This window comes from Salvia splendens, chromosome 21 (genome assembly GCF_004379255.2).
Source record: "Salvia splendens isolate huo1 chromosome 21, SspV2, whole genome shotgun sequence".
Classification (NCBI taxonomy): domain Eukaryota; kingdom Viridiplantae; phylum Streptophyta; class Magnoliopsida; order Lamiales; family Lamiaceae; genus Salvia; species Salvia splendens.
This window is the reverse complement of record NC_056052.1, coordinates 20,267,442-20,290,142: the sequence shown is the minus strand read 5'-3', so window position 1 is coordinate 20,290,142 and position 22,701 is coordinate 20,267,442. Positions and strand designations below refer to the sequence as shown.

At 38.4% G+C, this 22,701-nt stretch overlaps 3 protein-coding genes and 1 pseudogene across 5 annotated transcripts; 1 reads left to right on the top strand and 3 right to left on the bottom strand.

Moving 5' to 3' along the window:
• Window positions 1-265: 265 nt before the first annotated feature.
• LOC121784760 lies at window positions 266-9,561 on the bottom strand (annotated as a pseudogene).
• Window positions 1,438-4,373, bottom strand: LOC121784759 (serine/threonine-protein phosphatase 7 long form homolog). 2 transcript variants are annotated; one of them, XM_042182984.1, is made up of 4 exons: window positions 3,860-4,373; window positions 2,641-3,502; window positions 2,482-2,569; window positions 1,438-2,403 (listed from the first exon to the last, which is right to left on the bottom strand). In XM_042182984.1, exons 2-4 carry the CDS (start codon window positions 3,495-3,497, stop codon window positions 2,257-2,259), a joined length of 1,092 nt encoding a protein of 363 aa, XP_042038918.1. In that variant the 5' UTR covers window positions 3,498-3,502; window positions 3,860-4,373; the 3' UTR covers window positions 1,438-2,256. The 2 variants fall into 2 exon arrangements, with proteins under 2 accessions (XP_042038918.1, XP_042038920.1); XM_042182986.1 differs by having other exon boundaries at window positions 2,641-3,497.
• Window positions 9,562-14,783: 5,222 nt separating the features above from the next.
• Window positions 14,784-16,902, top strand: LOC121784009 (pollen receptor-like kinase 3). 2 transcript variants are annotated; one of them, XM_042182188.1, is made up of 2 exons: window positions 14,784-15,960; window positions 16,428-16,902. In XM_042182188.1, exons 1-2 carry the CDS (start codon window positions 14,788-14,790, stop codon window positions 16,872-16,874), a joined length of 1,620 nt encoding a protein of 539 aa, XP_042038122.1. In that variant the 5' UTR covers window positions 14,784-14,787; the 3' UTR covers window positions 16,875-16,902. The 2 variants fall into 2 exon arrangements, with proteins under 2 accessions (XP_042038122.1, XP_042038121.1); XM_042182187.1 differs by having other exon boundaries at window positions 14,784-16,153; window positions 16,318-16,902.
• Window positions 16,903-18,214: 1,312 nt separating this feature from the next.
• Window positions 18,215-18,787, bottom strand: LOC121784358 (protein NEGATIVE GRAVITROPIC RESPONSE OF ROOTS-like). Its single transcript, XM_042182508.1, has one exon. The coding sequence runs from the start codon at window positions 18,785-18,787 to the stop codon at window positions 18,215-18,217; it is 573 nt and encodes a 190-aa protein (XP_042038442.1).
• Window positions 18,788-22,701: the final 3,914 nt, after the last annotated feature.

Here is a 22,701-nt window from a genome sequence, read left to right as displayed (position 1 = left end):
CCATTTCTCAACTCGATTGATGGTTCTATTGAAGGCTCGTGTATTGGCTATATACAAGGTTCGTGAACATGTTCTTCAACAAACAAATCTGAAGATGTTCACCACCAAGTACGAGATTCTCTCAACAAAATTATCAAGCTCACAACGTAAGATTGGAATTTTATCAGGTCAGATTTTGAATTCTGAATGTAGTTTATCTGCCATATATTGTTTGCAGCCAATTTGCATAACATAAGTTTATTTGACGCGCAACGAAAAATAGCAATTGCAAGACATCACGACAAATAAAAGTTAGAGAAAGTATTAACGTGTACCCTAATTACCACTGTTAAAATGTAGTATCAACTAACTATAATCAGATTAAGTATTGTATTTAGTATTTACAACACAAAGAATGTAAAGGCCATCGCACAGAAAATGAAGAGGTTCCATCTTCAAACCAGAGAGAGATGTGGCTGATGAAATCCACAAACATGAAATGATTCTCAGAAATCATAATCAATATCTGATACATTCTGGGAGGGCGATCGTCTAACAAGGTGGCCGTCCTCGTCGTACAGATCCAGATTGTCACAAGGAGCCGGAAACACTGCCCCTACAACACGTCCCTGCACAAACGAACACTGAAATATGTGCTTCTTTTTGTAGGTTATTCCCACGGACATGTCCCTGAAGCTCACGTTTCTGGGTTTTTTCTTCTTTAGTACTAGACTACATATATCATTCCTCGTTTGTACTAGAGTTTTTTTTTGTTCCGGATTTGGGAGAGACGCATGACCATCATGCGTCTCTTTTTAATGAGACGCATGACAGTCATGCGTCTTTCATAGAGACGCATGAGGGTCATGCGTCTTTCTTTTTTTTCGGTTTTTTTTAACGACGCATGAGGGTCATGCGTCTTTAAAATAGACGCATAACCCTCATGCGTCTTTTGTTTTTTTAAAATTTGACGGACGACGCATGAGCGTCATGCGTCTTAGAGAGAGACGCATGAGCGTCATGCGTCTCTAACTTCGAATTAAATCGTAGCAGAGGCAAAAGCCTCCTCATTCACGCACGCAGAACACAAATCTTGCGATTTCCTTGGCGATTTCTTGGCGATTCCCGTCATATTTCGGTAAGTTTCCTTCAATCTTTCAACATTGCTCCCTTATTTGTTGTTTATTTGCATATTAGTAGGGTTTTTGAAAAATTTATTGTAAACTTACTATATTAGGGTTTATTGAAAAAATTTATCTTTAATTGTTGTTGGTTTGTATATATATTTTTGCAGAAATCATGCAAGTATTCGTGAGTTTATATTGGGGTGGTAGAATATATCAACTTCCTCATGTGGGCATTTGTTATGATCCTCCTCGTGCGAGAGCTTCCATCATATTAGATTCATGTGTTTCATTATCTGAATTAGTAGGAATGATATGTGCTAAGATAAGAATAGATTCCAACCAACACTTCATCGAAATATCTTGGAGGCATTGTTTCTTGGGTACCGGTACGAGTTATGTATGTACTACGGTTGACAGTGATCAAAGTGTGTTTTATATGTTCAATGCGGCTCTAAATTCTACTCGGCATATTGAATTATTTGTTGAGTATTCGTCTGTTGGAAATGCCTTCATCCCACCAATTGTTGATCATGGTGTTGGATCATCTACGAGGTTTGAACCTATGAGCATCGATTGAGGTATGAATGAGCAAACAGACGTTGCAGATGTTGGATTGAATACTCAAGAGAATGTACAAGAGCATGCCGATGTTGATGTTGTACGAGGAGACCTTGCAGATCCAGAATTGTCGTCATCATCGTCTGATGATATTTTAAGTGATGATTCCAGTGCTGACTCTAGTGATGAGGAGGTAGTGTATAAACCCGTCGTACAAGGTGAACAACCACTTCCAGAATATGTTCACACTGGGTTGAAATATTTTCGCAAACTGCCAAGTGGTCGTACTGAGGTACCTGAAGTTGGTAATGAACGCAGTACCATGTACTGGGATGAAGAACACCCATATCGGATTAATGGTGGAACAAAATTTGATAGCAAGCTGCATGTGAAGACTGCTATTACTATGTGGAGTCTGAGGCAACACCGGCAATTTAGGGTGGTTGAGAGTAAATTAAGAAGGTGGTATGCCGTGTGCAAATATCCAAATGGGAGGACAGAAGATGGGACAGCTATTATCAGCGAGACCGACGCTGACAAAGCGAATGAATGTCGGTGGGAAGTTTCTGTCTACGTACTGAGGTATATCCTGTTACCGATTGAACTGTCTGCGCACTCTTCCAGGCTCATGGGCCTCGACATAGGCCCAACATACCAGGTAGGTTTCGCACAAAGAGCATCCATTCACATCTTTGCAGTAGTCAGGCAGTGTGCAAGGTGCGTACGGCGTCCAGATAAACTACAAAACAGCATTGCAAATGCCAAATTAATTTCATAATAAGTTCATAAACGAAGTCTAAACCGAAAGAATATTCACCTGGCCAGGTCTAATCAGAGATAATTGGTCACGGTAATGCTCAACCGAGTGTCTAGGAGCATTTCCTATCTGCGTTGTTCCTCTCCACCTATACATAAAATTGATGTAAGAAAAAAATTAACCCAATATGCATTAATAAATAAATATTTCGATATATACCTGGCGCCACATGGTGTATATGGCTCGTGCACCTTTGGTCCTATGAACGCAGGCCTCAATGTGGGCATTCTTTCCCACGCCCATAGCTGCAGGAGGATCATAGGCCCGCCCAACTCTTTTCTCTTATCCATGGAAGCCTCGCACAGATAATGATAAAGGTAGGCCAATGCCGCGCTTCCCCAACTTATATTCTTCACCTCTTCCGGATCCCCAAGCCCATTCAACCACATAAATGGCACCTTACACCCCGTGGTGTCCGGTAGAATGAGACCTCCTAATAAAATTAGGGCATGAATACGTGCTCTTTGAATGTATACGTAAGTAGGTAGGTCATCACCCAGAGGCATCCTTGTCTGGTTGATCAGCGCGGTCATCAGCAAACCGCCTTGCTTTGTCTCTGTGGAAGAATCTGGTATCCATCCCAACAGATCGCGACACTTGCTGGTCCAATCTGGAAAGTTGTCATGATAGTCACGACCCGTGAAAACGAGACCATCCGCCCTCAAGCCCCAGATGGCTTGCACATCTTCCAAGGTGATCGTCGTCTCACCGATCGGTAGATGGAATGTGTGTGTCTCCGGCCTCCAACGCTCAATCAACGCCGTGATCAGCTCATTGTCGACCTTCATTGGCTTCCCACAATCGATCACGCCTTTGAAACCAAAGACGTCAAGCCAATATCTTACATTCTCGTGAATTTCGCCGTCCCAAGTCTTACTTTCAGTCCTTCGGACTTTAAATACTTGGGTTGTTCCCTCTTTCATCAGTTTATTTGAAATGTGATTTTTTTGCATATTTAAGACTGACGGGTCTTCGAGTCCATACAATAAATGTCCAGTAGAACTTGAAGTCGACATCTAATCTAAGTACATATTCACAAAACAACAATTACAAACTCAACCTGGCATGTACAAATAACATAATATAACAAGAGAACAACAAGTGATAGGGTTACAAGTGTAATGTGTTAGGTTATTTGTTATAAACCCTAATTTACAACCAAAATCACAACACCAATCATCAAAAACATACCAATATTATACAATAGAATGAATTAAGCCACTAAAATCGTAGACATTTCACTAAACAACAAAAAAATCAACCAAAATGGAGCTATTCGTTTTAAACCCTAATTTACAAACATTAGGGGAAATCTAAATAATCTATGCAAATTAACAACAAATAAGGAAGGAAAGTAGAAGGATTGAACGAAACTTACCGGAAAACAAGTGGAAATCGTCTTCTTCGCCGAATCAAGGAAAAATCGTCGTTTCCGTGCCTCTGCTGTCTGCGTGCGTGAATGAGGAGGCTACTGCCTCTGCTGCGATTTAATTCGAAGTTAGAGACGCATGACGCTCATGCGTCTCTCCCTAAGACGCATGACGCTCATGCGTCGTCCGTCAAATTTTAAAAAAACAAAAGACGCATGAGGGTTATGCGTCTATTTCTAAGACGCATGATTCTCATGCGTCGTTAAAAAAAATCGAAAAAAAAGAAAGACGCATTCATGCGTCTCTATGAAAGACGCATGATTGTCATGCGTCTCATTAAAAAGAGACGCATGAGGGTCATGCGTCTCTCCCAAATCCGGAACAAAAAAAAATGCAGTACAAACGAGGAATGATATATGTAGTCTAGAACTAAAGAAGAAAAAACCCCACGTTTCTCAGAGGGATCTCCTTGCTCCCGTGAATACGAACCGGCACGCGCACCCGTTAGCCGTGCACCGAGGTGTAGCTTATGTCCTCTACCACGGGAGCTGCGTCCCTGTCGAACCCCTCGTCTGGATGTTCATTGTAATCTGTCTTGATCACGATCCCTACTCGGACGTTGTCAAACGTCAGGTTTCTATATGTTATGTTCCTGATGTATCCTCCTCTCCCTGGAGCAGTTTTGATCCGGACGGCACGCCTTGAGTTCCAAACGTGGATGTTCTCTATGGTGAAGTTCGACACACCACCAGACATCTCGCTGCCTATTGATACACCAGCGTTGTCATTTGCGCAAGTGTTCCATTTAGAATCAACTGATATGTACCACATGGGATTATCTGAACATAGTAACAAGAATGTCAAGAAAATCTTTGGGACATAATGATCTTACCTGACCATGGAACGAATGACAAGGTTCCGAATGAGTATGTTCGTCGAAGGCCGCCCGTAAGTGATGCCATACTGATCCCAACCGCTTTTTATGGCAACACCGTCATCTCCAACACTAATGTAACAGTCCTCAACCACCATATCTTCACATGAATCTGCTTGTCCCAGGTCAAATCAACCCACTTGAACAATAAAGAGAACTTATTCTCGCATAAAGTGTTCTAGAGTAGAGATATAATTCAAAGGATAAATGCCCACAAACTTTTACTCAATTATTGGTTTACAACTTTACATATGAATTAAAAATCTGTCATCAATTACATAAACTTGCAGTTGTTTGTCACAGTTGCCAATTTCCAATGAATTAATAAGAAAGATATTGTGCCTTGCTGAAACGATGTAGTCATCCAACTACGCCATTAGTACATTAATTGTTTAAACCTTGCAGACATCTCAATTGCCCACCTTGGCATTAATTTGGGGGCGGAAAATAATAATAATTGGAAGTTCTTGTATTTTGAGACAAATAGTTCATGTGTAAACTCAAAGTTGGTAAAAGTTCCTGTACTTAGCGCTATCACCCCAAATTCAAATATGCATAAGATCAACATTGATTATTTGTTATCTTCTGTATCATAAAATTTACCTTTAAACCTCAAACTCCCATCATTGTCACAAATTATCAAGAACTTCAACAAGTTGCGATATTCTATAACAACTATATGGAACACATGTCCAAATAGAAGGAAAGGTTAACGAAGTAAGCTTACCAGGATCTATGCCATCAGTATTTGGAGCTTCGAAGATGGGTGCCAAGATCGTTACATTTCTTATAGTCACATTCTTGCAGTCATATGGATGAAGCGTCCAGAAAGGAGAATCACGCAACGTTATATTAGATATCAAAATGTCAGTGGACCACATAATCTGCACAAGTGGTCCTCGGGTATGATTAAGAAGCTTACGGCGATACTTTTTCCACCATGTTTGACCCTGGCCATTAATGGTGCCATTATGCCCTAATTCAGATAACACAAGAAAATATTCAGCTTAACAGAATAATAGCTTCTACATAAACATTTGGTAGAAAATAATAGTATATGCAGAACAAGGAGCTACACCAGGAAGTTCAAAGTTCAAACAAATTTAATCAAACCATAAAGTAGTTTTCAGTTACAAATTTGTCCTTAAAGTTCATAATAGAGCCAGAGGCAGAAGTCAAAACCAAAAGGATTGTGAACTGAGACTCCATTCTTGAGGCTTGTTCTATACTTCTATCAGAAGAAGATGGATGTCTTTGTAGGAAACAGAAAAACAAAGCATGGCTTGTAGAAATGCAGCCCGATGGTAAGACCATAGATGTGAATAGCTGTGTATAAATTATAGTACATAGAAATGTAAATACAGACCAAAGGTTAGTTGAGGTAAAACAAAAGTATAGTTTTTATTAGCTTTGCACCCCACCCACCCCATTCACTTTAGCTCAGAACTTTCCATTCTACTCAAAAGCCCCTGCTGGATTCACAAATGCTTACAAGCAACTAGTATGTGCTTGTGAACCTTGGGAATAACAACTCCTTGCAACCTCGAAATCCTCGAAAAGCTTGAAATATTCTATGGAGATAGAAATAAACCAATACAATATGGACATTTCACTCAGTAAAACGAAAACTGAAGACCTTATTATTCATAACAAAAAGATGCATAGTGCATTTACTTGCAAATCTTCCTTTCCAATTCTTTCTGCAAAAGACAGCCTATACTTTCCTATCCATGATCTTACTAGTTAGTACTCCACCAACAGACCAGTTCATGCAATTTCAAATTCATCAGTGGACGGCCTTATAAATTTTTGTGAAACACTAAACGAGCCCAGAAAAAGTCACAACTAGTTTATTAAAATCAAACCTGTAATTACAACATCTCGGAGGTTTTGTCCATGGATTAAACTTCCATATCTTGGTCCTTTATGCTCTCTTCCGTATCCATAAGCAGGCAGTGGAGGCATTAGAGGCCAGTAGTTCTCATCCTATCCAACATAAAGATGAAAAACAAAGAAATGAATAATGGATTTTTAACAATAACAAAAATCAAGGTTCATTTCATAAGCAGTCAATTTTTTTTTATGAAAACCATGTCTTATAAGCATGATATATCTGTTTCCAGGAGAGCAGGCAATATCAATGCCAAAAACAACCACGATTCAGATGCAATGCAGACCCAAAGAATATCTCCGGTACACTATATGTCCTTTCTATATGACCATCTCTGGTGGGGACACATTTTCAGCTATATTATCAGAACTGCTATGTCTGCGACCTTATACTGCATTACGTGATAGTTGAATTATCAGTTCTAAGTCAATCTTAGACAAATTAAGTCAAGAAAAAGTAAATGGGAACTTCATTTTTTTCCTTTTTTTGCAGGAAAGATAAATAAATAAATCTTTAAGGTAATGCATATTATTTTCAGTTGACTAGAAGTAACCATTGTTCCTTAGGAAGATCAGATGATTCCGATACCAAATTCTATAGGACTGCTAGCATTATATATCATTCGATGACTTTATTCCTTTCACTTGTGTGAGATCGTTAAGACTTTCCATGTGTTTCTCCCACAGAAATTCATTCTCTACATATAATGTCTACAAGATGGAGACATTCTTATGTCCATCAGGAGCTCCGTCAAGGGATGAATTGACCGATAGCATCCTCTATCTTTGGTCAGAATATATATAAATAAGAATATCCATCCATTATGATCAAAAGGAAGCATATAGTGATCACTTGTTGTCATGAACTCTATCCTATGTGCCATTCAACTTAGTATTGGTAGGTAAGATTTTTATCATCAGTCAAATGTTGATAAAGACAGATCTTGATTACTACTGCAGCAAACCACGGCATAATAGTGAGACTTGCAGGTTGATGCATGAAAACGAGCAAGTGGAGAGAAAATCTTAAAGTTGTTGAGGGTGATATGAGTTCTTAAATCGTAGTACTATAAAATTGATTGACTTCTAAAACAACTAAACCCACTGGAGTCCAAATATTCGTGTTGGCCAATTGGTTAATATATAAATTTGACGGCACTATTTGGAATCCTAAATCTGATCATATGACCAGGCGATAAAATGTATTTGTATCATAAGTAAATATCCTTAAATCCTCATCTTAAGAGTAAGAAATGTACATGGTAGCTTTCCACTTATTGCTCATATCCTGCATGCAATAGGCTGTTAAACTTTTGAATCTTCAGTTTGCAACCATCCATCAGCAAAGTCAGGCTTTTGTTTTCAGATAGCCTTTCTGAATCTTGTTGTATAGTTTGATAGCTTGTGAAAACAGTTATACCTAAACCAGGTTGCTTCAGAAACTTAAAAAGGTTTTAAATGAACAACATGTGTTTTACAAAATTTATTGACAATGTGATGTCGCTTCATCACTAAATAAGAAACATGAAGAGGAAAGGCTATCTTTTATCGTGTGATAGTATAACACATTGAAAACCCCAATTTCAACAGAATGCGTTTTAATAAGCAGTTGGACAGTTTTAAGGGAAAATATAATTTAAAATCACTGAATAAACGAATCAAATTCCTAGTAAAAAAGGATCTCCCTATCTTTGTTCTACCCTATAGTAAATATCTATAGACATCCAAAGTCAAGACAGCAAAGCTTATGAATATAAGAGGAAGAGATTAATTTGATTATATAAATTCATTACAAACAGATTAATTTTTAATAACTTGTAATGTACACATTATATGCCAAGTTATAGGCCATTATAGGAATGTGCTAAGACTACAGCCTTCCTAAATCATGTCACGTCTAAGTAAATCACTGTATTAAGTAACTCAAGGCAGAATGATCTTTGATTAAGGAAGTGTACATAATCAAATTGTGAGCAATCAATGCTGTCAATAATTTCAGCTAATTGCAGAAAAAATTGGGGGAAAATGCACTCATGTAAGCATTATAACCCTATAAACAAACTATAATCCAAAATAATTAACAAAAGAAAGGAATTCACAACCTCAAACATGGAAATTGGAAACAAATCGAAGGAATTACTCACATCAATTCCAAGGATAACAGCACCTTCAGCTAGAAACAGAGTCATATGACTGGTGAGATTGAAAGGCGCCGTGAGCCAGTTCCCCGGCGGCACATTGAGCTGTCCGCCGCCGCTTCTCCCGAGCTTAGAGATCGCCATCACCGCCCCTTCAAACGCCGCCGTATTGAGCGTCAGGCCATCCCCCACCCCTCCGAAGTCGGTCAAGTTGTAGACGGCAGGCCGGAGCCTCGGGAGCTCGCGCGGAAGTGTATACGGGCGGCGGAAAATGAAGACGGCGGCGGCGGCGGGCACCGTGTCGCGCTGCCAGTAGAAGAGGGTGAAGAAGAAGAGGATCCAGAAGACGGTGAGGAAGGTCTTGTGAGTGGAGAGGAAGGTGACGGCGGAGGGAATCCAGGAGTGGGGGTGTGCGGCGGTTTCCAGCATTGGAATGTTTGGGGAATGGTGGTTGGAGGGCGGAGCTATGCATATGAACGGAAAGTGGTTGGGATTAGCGGCAGGGGATGGTGGAGAATGGCGATCAATCACAAATCATGTGTGATGTATGAGAGAGACGTAGAAGGAGGATGAGTACATTCAAAGGTAAGCTATTTCATTTCATTCTTATATATTTATATGCACACTCGTCTCTTTCATCTCCACCGACGGTAGATCTGTCAATCAGAGTTTGCCGCACAATATAGAAGTAGGAGTATAATATACCGGGGAAGAGATCACCCACAATAAACTAAGTGTGATTTAGGATTTGTTTTAGGTTGCAAGTGATTCCTTCCGATAATACATTGCCATGCGCATTCCACTTCTTATTTTTTTTACGAATAAATTAATAGAATAATATCAGAATTTAGCGTTTACAATTATACTTTCTAACTTACCTTAGGGAAAACATCAACAACTAGCCAATAAGTAGATTAAGCATACCGACATAACATGGGCAAGCCCATAGAAGATACATAAGATCAACAAAATTGAAGTATACAAAGAGAGCATTATCTTGAGACACCCACCGTAACCCAGTGTGGGCGGGCCTCGCTTAAACCCCTAGGAATAAAGGCCTAAGGGAAACTATCCAAGTAGAAAAAAAGTACATTGATGAGTGACTCAAGACGTGCCAAAATTCCACTACAACCTGAAAAACAATCACCATCATCATCATCATCTATCTAGGAGGTGGAGAACAACCTGATCGTGGGAGAAACGTTTGTTCAAAGTACTATAGGCGGCTTCCTTGATCTGAAAGATCACCCTCGCAGTATCCCAAGTCTTCCCATCGAAAATTACCGCATTCCGCATTTTCCAAATGTGTGTGATTGCAGCCATATGTGCAATCCTTTTTGCCATTTGCACTATAACTAAGCCACTAGTCTGCCGACGTGCCCATTTGATCACACTCTTGAAGGTCATGATCTTTTTGAGATGCCAAGCCATTCCAGAATCCTGCCCCACACTGCCCACGTATTGGAGCACTTAAAGAACATATGGTTCGCTAATTCTTCGAGTACACCACAAAGCTGGCAAGTAGGGTCCAACTCCTCCAAAAAAAGCAGTCTATCCCTAGTCACAAGCCTCCCTCAGATAGCGAGCCAAGTGATGAACGAGTACTTGGGAGGGACAAAGTCCTTCAGCGCGTACTTAGCCCAAAACCGACGCTCACCCCTTGGCCGGAATCAATCATAAGCTTCTTGAGATCCCTTAGTGGCAAACCATTTTGCCCACAAGTTGATTATCTATTCCCTCGAGCACTTATCTCGCATCTTGTCCAAGATGGACAATATTTTCTTATCAGCGGTTGCAGTGAATCCAGCAGATCCATAACGAGTCCATTCTTCAAGTGGATGTCCCACAAAATCTTCATGGGAGTATTACACAATTAAACTTGATTAACACGATTAAAAGTACTCCCTCCGTCTCATTAAAGATGACTCACTTTCCATTTTGGTTTGTTCCAATTAAGATGACTCATTACTATAAATGGAAACACATTTATCTCTATTTTATTCCTTCTCTCTTACTTTACTCTCTCCACTTAACACACAAAATAAAGTTGCAAAACTCTCGTGCCACCCAAGGAAGGGGTCATCTTCTTTGGGATGGAGGGAGTACTATTTTTAACCTTACTAGTCTCACTATTTTTCTCACCCCTTTTCTATTTTTTAAAATACATAAAATTTGCTCTCTCCGTCTCATAATAAGAGTCCTATTTTGCCATTTCTGTCCATCTCACAATAAGAGTCCTATTTTTTTTACCATAAATGGTAAGTAGGCATCACATTCCACCAACTTATTTCTCTCACATTTTATTATAAAACTAAGTATATATAAGTGTGACTCACATTCCACTAACTTATTCCACTCATTTTTTTTCTATATTTCTTAAAATTCGTGATCAAACTAAATAGGACTCTTATTGTGGGACGGACGTCTGCGCATGACCACGGACGACCTCTCGTCCGTCCCGGATGTCCGTCGACCGCTCGTTCGTCCCGGATGTCCGTCGACCGCTCGTCCGCCCCAATAGTGGACGTCTCGGACGGACGAGTCACTCGCTGGTCGGACGTCCGCCGGGACGGCCGCTATTGTGGATGCTCTTAGCCCTCAGTGGTAACGAACAATATCAATATAATTCAAAAGAAGAAAAAAACATATAAAAATAAATTATTCGAAGGAACAATAAAAAAGTATCATTAACTTTGTTTTAAAAAAATTACATATCCGAGTTGGCATGTACAATTAAAATTTGAAGTTAAAACAATAACCACTAAATCCTACTAAAACAAGTCCAACACTCATGATTTACGTTCAACATTAGCAAAAGTTTGTAGTTACTTTAACCCTTCAAACTCCGATATAATACTCTTATATCTTCCACCATCTTTTGCTCTTCAACCGTCTCACCCCAGGTTAAATGGCTAGCCTTGTACCGGCAATGGCTAGCTAAATATCATCTTCTTCTCTTTGCTCTTCCATAGATCTCATTGGAAGAGCAAAGAGAAGAAGATGATATTTAGCTAGTTTTTAGGCAAACAAAATTATTCTTTTTGCTTTATTTACATAAAATAGATATGGTACTCCCTCCGTTCCCTTATGGTTAAGTCATTTTTCCATTTTGGGAAGTTCTCTCATAGTTGAGTCATTTCCATATATAGTACTCCATCCGTCCCCCATTAATTGTTTACTTTGGTTCCAACACGGGTTTTAAGAAATGTAAAGGAAAATGAGCTTAAAAAGTTAGTTGAACATGAGTCCCACTTTTATATATTGGTTTTATAATAAACTGTGAGTGAAATAAGTTAGTGGAATGTGGGGTCTACTTACCATTTATGGTAAAAGTGAAAGTGGACAATTAACAGGGGACGGACGAAAATGACAAAAGTAGAAAATTAATGGGGGACAGAGGGAGTAACATTTTTCTCTTTCTAACTATATTCTCTCTTACTTCATTCTCTCTACTTTATTCACTTTTTAAGTTATTCTCTCTACTTTTTCTCTCTCTTACTTTTCTATCTACTCCGTATTTATTTAGCACACTCAATATCCCTTCTTAAACTCCGTGCCGAAAAGTTTCGCCTCAACTATGAGGGAACGGAGGGTGTACTATTTTATACTCTCTTTGTCCCAATTTAAGTGAGACATTTTCCTTTTTAATACGTCTCAATCTAAGTGAGACGTTTCTTGTCATGGTAATAATTAATCGCTCATCTCTCTTACTTTATCCTTTTACTTTATTCTCTTTGTTTCTTTATTACTTTATTATCTTTCTTACGTTACTATTCATAATTTAATTAATTAAACTTCACTACCTAAATTCCTATACCAAAATAAAAATATCTGAATTAGGTCCGAATGGAGGCAGGAGTTTAGTTATATAGTGGAGTAACATTAACTTCAATTTTTCAGATAGATATTCAATTTATCTTTGAAAACCTTTTAACTTCAGTTTTCCTATTCAATTTATTATCAAAAATCTTTTCACTCTCGCTTTCCCTAAATATCATATATTCCTTCCGTCAACGAAAATTGGTCTCAATTCTAAAAATAAAAAGTTTCTTTCTCATACTATACAATTTGTTCTCATTTTTCCTATACTGTACTTACTTTTTCTCCCTATCTTTCTTACTTTACCTACTAATGTTTGTCCGGGGATGTATTATATTGCTAACTCAACCTTAAATTGCTAACTACAACTAAATAATAGGCTTTGGATCATTAAATCAAGGAACAAGATCATACAACTACGAATATCAATACAATGTAAAAAAAATGTCAATGAGGGGTATTAATGTCAATTAACAAAAAGTTAGTTATAATTAACTTTTAAAAAATATCTCAAAACTTTAAGCGATTATACCTATCTTAATTTAAATTATTTTTTCACACAATATATATCAAATCAAAGGTAATTTTATAAGGATTCCAACGAAATCTTACACGCATATGTTCCGATGTCAAAATCAAAAAACAAAATTGTAAATTTTCAAATTTTCCGGCAAACAGCCTAATATCAATATAGATAACATAATATGTCAACATAACATCTATACAATGTCAATATTAAATTGTGTTGACATATTTAATGCATTGGGTTGATATCTTTAATACACTATATTGACATTACGATTCAAAACCCTAAATGTGGTAGTTAATCTTATATTTTTAATATTAAAATATAAAAAATGAAATTACACATGGTAAATTATAGACCATTAGATCTCTTAATTTCTATGGTCTTAAATTAGTTGTAGTTAGCAACTAAGGTGTGAGTTAGCAATTGATCACTCCCTTGTTTGTCCTTCTATCTTATTTTATCAATTTCTTATTAAAACTCGTGTTGTCCATAAATGAGACTATTTTTAGTAGACGGAGGGAGTAAAGAAATAAAATATTTTCATTTTCTTAATTACTACTTATTATACAAATAAATAAAACATTATCATTAATTTTATTAAAAGATATTCATAAGACAATCTTATAAATTTTTTTTAAAATTTCACTTTTATATATGTATAAATTTATAGTACAATTTAATTTACATGAACTAATAGTAGTATTATAATGGCACACTAAAACTAATCTTTTTTTATGGCAACAAGTACAATGCAGTCATGTTATGGTACATCCTCTCTGTCCCATTAAAAATAAAATGTTTTTCTTTGTATAGTGTTTCATTAAAAATAAAACATTTCTCAAATTGGAAACAACATTATTTCTATTTTTTCATCTTCATTAACTCACAAAATAACACTGTATAAAATCTTGTGTCGAAAACTAAATGTTTCTTACTTTACCAAATATATACTATTATTCAATATTTTCATAAAACTCGTGCAATATTGTGCCGTTTTTTCATTAATATTGTCTTACATAACACAAAAATACACTATTCATTCTTTAAAAAGACACGATATTGCACGAATTTTATGAAAATATTAATAATACATGTTTGGTTAGTGAAAAATAATGTCAAGATATTAATTAAATAATGCATACTTCTTGATTATTGAAAAGTAATGTCGAGATTAAGAGTTTTTAGTTAGGCGTATATATTGTCAAAGTAAATAATCAGGAAATATATAAAACAAAATCCACTCTTGCAATAACCCAATGATAAACTAAGATATATGTTCTAATGTTCAATCTCCAACATCCCTCTTTTAGAATTTTAAATAAACAATAATAATACAATCCGCAACGATTTATTGCTATAAAGTATAAACAAAATCTTATTTTAAGGACCGAAAAACATTCATGTGCATTGAGTTTGTCAGCGCAAACTCAACCTCTCTTTCAATAAACAAAACTCTTGATCAACTTTGCACTATTATTTTCGGTTACACCATTATTGATTATTCACCTTCAATTTTATTAAACCGTAGAATCATGACACATCATTCCCACCCCAAAATGAGGAAATCAAGCTACACATACCTCCTCGCCTCGACAGGAGGAGGCGCTTCATCTGCAGGGAGGTGCAATGACGACGACAGCGGCGATGACCGCCGCCGCCGCTGTTCGTCCTCTCCTCATCTCCCTTCTCTTCCTCTCTTATCAAACCACCACCCTCTCTCTCCCCGGCGAGGATGCTCATCTCATCCAATTCAAATCCTCCTTGAAGGACTCCTCCCCCCTCGACTCCACCTGGATCACCGCAACCGATCCCTGCGACCGCAAACGCCCCTGGCTCGGCGTCGGGTGCACAAACGCCGCCTTCTCCACCGTCTCTTCGCTCCTCCTCATGAACCTCGGCCTGTCCAATAACGATAGAGCTGAATTTGATGTTGCGCCATTGGAGAAGCTTGAAACCCTAAGATTCCTCAGCTTCGAAAACAACAGCTTCTCCGGAAAAATGCCGGAGTTCAACCGGCTTAGCTCGTTGAAGTCATTGTTCCTATCCGAGAATAGTTTTTCCGGCGAGATACCAAACGACTTCTTCACCAGAATGGGGTCGTTGAAAAAATTGGAGCTCGCCTCTAACAACTTCACCGGAAAGATCCCGGATTCGCTGCAGCAGCTCGATAATCTCAGCGAGATGCTGCTGCAGCGGAACCGGTTCACCGGTCCGGTCCCCTCCTTCGAGCAGAAGTCCTTGCAAAAGTTGGATCTATCTCACAACAATTTGCAAGGGGAGATCCCTCAGACGCTGGCGCGGTTTCCCGCGTCAGCGTTTGAGGGGAACCCTGGCGCCTGCGGCGCCGCCATCAGCAAGCCGTGCAAGGCTCCGGGCACCACGTCGCCTCCCATCGCGGAGGTGATCATGGCGTCCAACGCCACCACGAAGTGGGTGGTGCTGGCGATCGTGGTGGCGGTGCTGCTGGTGACGATCCTCTTTAAGAAGAAGGATAAAGGCGACATGTTCAGCATGATCGGAAGCGATCGGAGAGTGGACAATCACCACGAGCACGCGGTTGAGGTGCACGCGCCGAGCGTGAACCGGCGTATGGGCTCGGCGAGGAGGACCGGAAACTACAACTTCAGCAGCAGCAGCAGAAACAATTGCGATAGGGCGCGGTCGAAATCGGGTGACCTTGTGATGATAAACGAGGAGAGGGGGGTGTTTGGGCTGCCGGATTTGATGAAAGCTGCGGCGGAGGTGCTCGGGAACAGCGGGCTGGGCTCGGCTTACAAGGCGACGATGAAGAATTATGGGGTGTCAGTTGTGGTGAAGAGGATGAGAGGGATGAATAAGTTGAATAAGGATGCGTTTGATGTGGAGATAAGGAGGCTCGGGAGGATACGCCACCGGAATATTCTGCCTCCGTTGGCGTATCATTACCGGAAAGAGGAGAAGCTTTTGGTCATCGAGTTTGTGCCCAAGGGCAGCCTCATGTTTGTGCTACATGGTACTATTTCATAATCCTTAGTCATCATGAATACACAAATCATAAATTTAATTAAGTACTAGTAACTGATAGAAATCATCCAGTGGCCCATGAGACTTATACAGTGATTTCAAATTTCTCTTTACTGTAGGATATTGTGATATTTTTTTTGTTTCATTTGCCAGGAGATCGAGGCATCGCCCACGCGGAGCTGGACTGGGCCACGCGTCTCCAAATCATAAAAGGGGTGGCTCGGGGATTAGGGTTCCTCCACACGGAGTTGGCCGAGCAGGAGGTGCCCCACGGCAACCTCAAGTCGAGCAACATCCTCCTCTCCGCCAACCACGAGCCCCTCCTCACTGACTACTCCCTCCATCCCTTAAGCAGCAACTCGCAGTCTCTGCAGGCATACAAGTGCCCCGAGGCCGGCCTCCTCTCCCCCAAGAGCGACGTCTACTGCCTCGGTGTGGTGGTCCTCGAGGTCATGACGGGGAAGTTCCCGTCTCAGTACCTCAACAACCAGGACAGTGGGACTGACTTGGTGCACTGGGCCAAGGAGGCTGTTTCGAATGGGAAAGTGGCGGACCTCATCGATCCGGAGATTGCCAACGGGGGAGACGCATTGCCCGAGATGGAGAGGATGTTGTGTATCGGGGCTGCGTGTGCGGAAGATGATCATGTGAAGAGGATGGAGATGAGGGAGGCTATAAGGCGTATAGAGGAGGTGCAACTTTGTGTTTAATTGAACCAAGTTAGTTGGTAGAAATATTATTTATGTTGCATGGTCATTACTTTTGCTTCCATGTGTTGGACACAAATGTAAATCTCTCTTTCTCTTGTCAATATTAATCGATTTTGCTGAAAATCCCTCTCACACGCACAAAACACACATCTACATTGCAAGACTAAATATACTCCTTCATGTATTGGTCAACTCTATATTCTTGTTTAGTCATTTGTAATTTTGTAATGTACATGCCATGGGACATGCATTCAGTATTCCAATGTAAAAATATGATTCTAATTAAATATATTTGAATTTTTACTGGGCACTTAAGGTCCTGACTAGGCAGCTTGGATGTACTTCCCTCATCCTTGCCCTTTTTTGTCACATTTCATTGCATTTAATTTGAAGATTGTCCTTGCTTTGCATCCTCATTCCTCGTCTTGCTCCATTTCCTTACAATAAAACACCTATAAAGTGATTTATTAGGATGAGATGGATTGAGTAATAAGATTAGAAACAGAATCCTGAAGACGATAGTTTTGAAGCATGGATGGATTACCTTGAATTTGCTGCTGATACTCAACATACACGAATCATAGCTCTCATAGATCGACAAAAATATCTGGAACCAGACAACATATATATACTATTGAAGTTTGATCCATTTACTGAATAACAACAAAAACTACTAGTATTAAAGTTTGATCCATTTACTGAAAAAAAAAATTCTACGGTTTCTTGAGGTGTTACAATACCATTTGGAATGCATGTTACTACAAAATAACCCTTAATTATAATCAGTAGATAGAAATAACCCATAATTGAGTGTTTTTGGTTTTTAACATCGAATTTTAAGACTTGTCCCAAAATATTCGAATTTTACTTTTATTTTTGGTTTTGTATTATGAAATTTGTCCCTAAATACATAAACTTTGGATTTTCTCACAAATCCTAAATCAAAACTGATATACCCCTATATATGTAATATCAGGAATGTTGTTTGGACTTTGGGTTTGCAAGAAGATCCAAAATAAGTAAAGTTGATTTGAGACAATTAACCTAAGAAAAAATGTCATGAGCCTCTAATAATATTCTATTTCAAGTACTAGGAGTATTTGGTAGTACTATGTATGTAAATTGCACTCATTTAACATGATGAATTTCATAAATTAATTTTTTTTTAAAAAGAGAGAGACTTACATTTTGAGTGTGTCTTAACCCAATTATTTGAATTACTTGTCTCTCCCTTTTCCTCATCGTTTGCGGTCTGATTTTTATCCAAGTATTTCTGTCTTTGAGGATGCTTCTTCCTCCGTAGCACAGTCTTCATGATCTGTTACAAATAAAGCTCAAAATCAATCCCAAAATACACTTAAGAGGTGTTGAAGAAACCATGCAGCAATTACAAAATGAACCTTTTCCATTCTTGATCTATCCAAATTAGCATAAAGAAATGGATCTCTCAAGATGGGAGATGGCGCGAAGCCACCCCCACAAACAAAAGCCTTCCTAAGAAGAAACAATATCGACTTTCTGTATATGCTGCATTTTCCTTTCCTGTCTTTTCCTGTGCTATATGCTCTTTCAACAAGACCGGCTTCCATATCTGCTACCAACTCATCGTCTTCTTCTTTTTCTTCATCATCATCAACTTCTCTGTGAACAGGAAAACTCTCCAGTATTTTCTCCATTGGAAGATCAAAACGTTCCGATTCCCCAGAGGAATTCGAAGCATGCTCGTTGAGTAGTGCCCTCAGCTCCCTCTCGATTAATCCATCTTCCAACTGATCATGATCGGCTGAGGTTTCGACAGTGTGTGAATCTTCTATTTTGTTTCCAAACGTACCGATGGATAGCAAGGACGTAGGAGATTGTAACTGTGGCTCCGGCTTGATGGTGTTATCCTTGCCATGGATTTTGCTTTTCATCCAACTGAAAAACTGTACAAACTATTATCTGTTAAAATCTTATGTTAAGGAAATTTGTGCAATATCTATGTTGATGCAGTGTGTATACCTTCATTTCTGGACTCTTGATGTAGTATTGGGATTTTGATATTTGGTAACAGTTTTTTAGTGTGGTTGTAGAGAAAGAGTAGTGTATGAAACTGTTAAAAGGAAGTCTGGTTTTTTTAGTTAAATAGTAGTACTACTACTTGGAGAGGTACATATTCCAAAATAATTGTATTTCGGCAATCCAAGTAGGATTGACTTGAAACTCGTTGAACTAATCTGATTGACATCCAGCTAAATCAAATGGTATTCTAACATGGTGTATCAAAATCTGCTATATCGTAAAGTACAATTTATCGAAAATTTTCGATACGGTATACTAAAAATCTGGTACAATATTGTTATTGGAAATGCTTCATACTGAAAATCCAATATACCAAAAATTTTGATATAGTAACAATATGATATTTTTTCATACTGATATTTTTGGTACGTACGGTATACAGTATGAGATTTTTGGTACGATATACGTACCTTCCCACCCTAGGCGGGATAGGAATGATCCCACCATCAGCCCATGGGTATCGTCATAAAATTCCATTAATCGGCCCGATAACTCACGTCAGCTTCACCCTCGACCCGCGGTAGCTCTGCCTTCATTCCCACGCTGATTATTCCCTATGTCCATAAATATGTGTCTTATTTTAACTCAAAAAAAGTTTTAAGAAATAGTTAAAGTTAGTGAAATGTGAATCCTACTCATATACTACATTAATTTTATAATAAAATGTGAGTGAGATTTGTTAGTGAATGTGAGGGTCATTTAAAAAAAATAAAAGTAAATTGTGATATTTAATAATGGACATCCAAAAATAATAATATGAGACATTTAGTGGTGGATAGTAATTTTTATTGATAAATAATGTTTCAACAACAAATCCGAGCTTATTAATATCCTAATTTAGATCTCTCTATTTTGTTTTAGGGACACAGTCGCAGATGGTGCGATTATTTTATATATTTATAATATTCATAAATTTCTAATTTGGTTGACACGTAGTAGTTTTTTTTAATGTTCAATCAGAATTCAAATTTGTCATCTTCGTTTTTAATTCCATTTTCATTTTCATTGAAACATTTGTATTTTATTCGATAATATTAGATGGAAATGGACTGTGTAGAAAGCCGTTGACCAATAAATTGTGTGATGAAGAAGGATGTGAAGCAAATCATTACAAAAGAGCATGTCACTTAATTTTATACATCAATCGAAAATTTTCGATCCCAGAATTTTATTTTCTGGATTCGTCGTTTAGTCGTATGTAAGCTCACCAAATTTTTGAGATGCCCTTGCTATTATTATGTGAATATTATAGATTTACTTGGATCTCCATTCTAGTTTTATTAAGGCACGTTTCTTCCACGTGAACATGTCCATCCCTAGTCCCCCCACATCACCTCATATACACACAATCTTCACAAAGTTATATACTCCATCTGTCCCATTAAAAATGAATCGTTTTCTTTTTTAGATTGTCCTATTAAAAATGAAATGTTTCCTAAAATGGAAACAACTCTATCTCTACTTTTTTCATCTCTCTTACTTTACTCTCTCTTCATTAACTCAAAAAACAACATTACATAAAATCTCGTGTCAATTCTCAAATGTTTCATATCTAATGACACGGGACGGAGGGAGTAGTACTTATTTAAATTAACATTTTTGATCAAGTAGCTAGCCATGGCAGACGAGGAGAGGTCCCGTCCCCACGCGTCGGACAGCAAGAAAAACATAGGACTTCACCCTTCATCGTACCCATCAATCAACTCCTTAAACTCATCATCGGTCTTTGTTTATGTTTCTAGCTTTTTGAGAACATTAATCTAAAATAATAGTCTTCATCTGAATATGTGAGACGAATAGTATTGCAGGGTAAGAGTGGGAATTCCCATTAAGCCTTGAAGAAGCATATGCTTGCTTGGTTGGAGTTTCAATTTCACTATAATAAGTAATATGCTGTTATTGAATCCTAAATATAGTTGATTGGATGAGGCTCCACCAATCACTATTCACCCATGTCAACCTATTTTCAGTCTGCGGTCCAAATCAACATCCTCGTATATCATGCACACAATCCCCATGCATGTTACTCAAATATATTACCACTTATATGAATGCCAAAGTCATTATATTTATGCAAGTTTTCCCAGTCTTATTCTAATAAGGCAGGTTGGAAATAGTAAGGCCCGGACTCTTCTTGAATAATTTGTTTATTTAGGATAGACGAATTATTCAGTTAAATGTCATTTCGTCTATAACCTTTCCGAGTTATAAATTTTCAATTGTAATCCTATAGAAATACAAGTAAGCTGGTGCTAAAATATTAATAATATTAAAATAATTTTAAAAATGATAATATTAGTATACTAGTAAAATTTAATTTCACATATAACCTTTTTACAAAAGTTAAAGAGAACAACATTTGTTGAAGAAAATGAGGATAAAACATACTTGTGTGCATGAATGTGTGATGGTGCATGCTCTCGTGCATACATGAGTGTGAAGGAGCAACGATTACTAACTGTGATCATGCTGAGCTGGAGTCTAGTCATCTACACGTCAGCTCTTAGTCAGTATCAGTGTGAAAGGGGAATGAGTTGGTGGAAAAGTTAGTTACGAAGATATTTTCGATCTTAGCTTGAGTTAGTTCATATAAATAGCTCTTCTTCTTTTGTGTTGATTGTATCTTGTAATTCTCTATTTTTATCAAATAAAAGTTCCTCCTTTCAATGGAGTTTCCATTATGAATTTCTACATGGTATCAGAGAACTCTTTCTCTTCCGCTTCGTTTCTCTTCGTCAATTGATCGACGATGAACGACCGACGTGGTAATGCAGGCGGCGGCGGCGGTAATGCCGTTCCACATCAGTTTGAGGACACATCCAGTCCATATTATCTACATCCGAGCGATAATCCAGCTCTGCAACTCGTTCCTTAGCATCTAATCAGCTCAAACTACACCAACTGGAGTCGATCTGTGATCACAGCTTTGATTGCCAAAAACAAGCTGCAATTTGTCAATGGAGCTCTACCTCGACCAGATGATGGAGATCTCCTCTTTCAGCTTGGATCCGATGCAATAGCATGGTTATCTTTTGGATTAGAAACTCGATTTCACCGCAGATCTGCTCTAGCATCATGTATCTGGAAGATGCTCGGCAAATTTGGTTAGATCTACGTGATCGATCTCTGTGTGTGATTCAACTTGTGTTTATCAGCTTCGCCAAAAAATTATGGCCTTATCTCAAGGAAATGATGATGTCAATGAGTACTTCACTAATCTGTGCATAGTTTGGGAGGAATATAAGGATACTCAACCGGTCTCATGGTGTGTATGCACCACCTGCAGATGCCACAGCTCAACTAAATGGCGTAATCACCAAGAAGAAGAGTGCGTCATGCAATTTTGATCGGTTTGAATAACTCTTATTCTCAGATCCGATCTCACATCTTGTTTATGGTTCCTTTGCCGAATTTATCTAAGGTGTCTTCTCTAGTATTGCAAGAGGAAAGGCAACGGTCGATTGAAGGCAGCAACACATCTTTTGCACGTTTACCTCAGAGTGAGCAACCGTATATGGCTAATGCTGCTTCATCTTCATTCAATAAGAACAAATTGTGTTCTTATTGTGGAAAAACAAACCACACTATTGATAAGTGTTTTGTTCTCCATGGATTTCTACCAGGATTTGGAAAAGGCAAATTCAAACCGAATCCTAAATATTTTGGAACATATAAGTCTGTTAATTTTGTTGATGAATGTTCCACAGATGTAAGTGAGACAAAGCTGCAGGTTCTCACTCTGCTGCAGCACAAGCTATGCCTACCT

Coding starts and splice junctions, on each gene's coding strand:
- LOC121784759 (XM_042182984.1), bottom strand. CDS start 3,497: ATGTCGACTTCAAGTTCTACTGGACATTTATTGTATGGACTCGAAGAC. Junction 2,570..2,640: donor TATACACCATGTGGCGCCAG/GTATATATCGAA, acceptor TTTTATGTATAG/GTGGAGAGGAACAACGCAGA. Junction 2,404..2,481: donor CTCTGATTAGACCTGGCCAG/GTGAATATTCTT, acceptor GCTGTTTTGTAG/TTTATCTGGACGCCGTACGC.
- LOC121784009 (XM_042182187.1), top strand. CDS start 14,788: ATGACGACGACAGCGGCGATGACCGCCGCCGCCGCTGTTCGTCCTCTC. Junction 16,154..16,317: donor CCTCATGTTTGTGCTACATG/GTACTATTTCAT, acceptor TTCATTTGCCAG/GAGATCGAGGCATCGCCCAC.
- LOC121784358 (XM_042182508.1), bottom strand. CDS start 18,787: ATGAAAAGCAAAATCCATGGCAAGGATAACACCATCAAGCCGGAGCCA.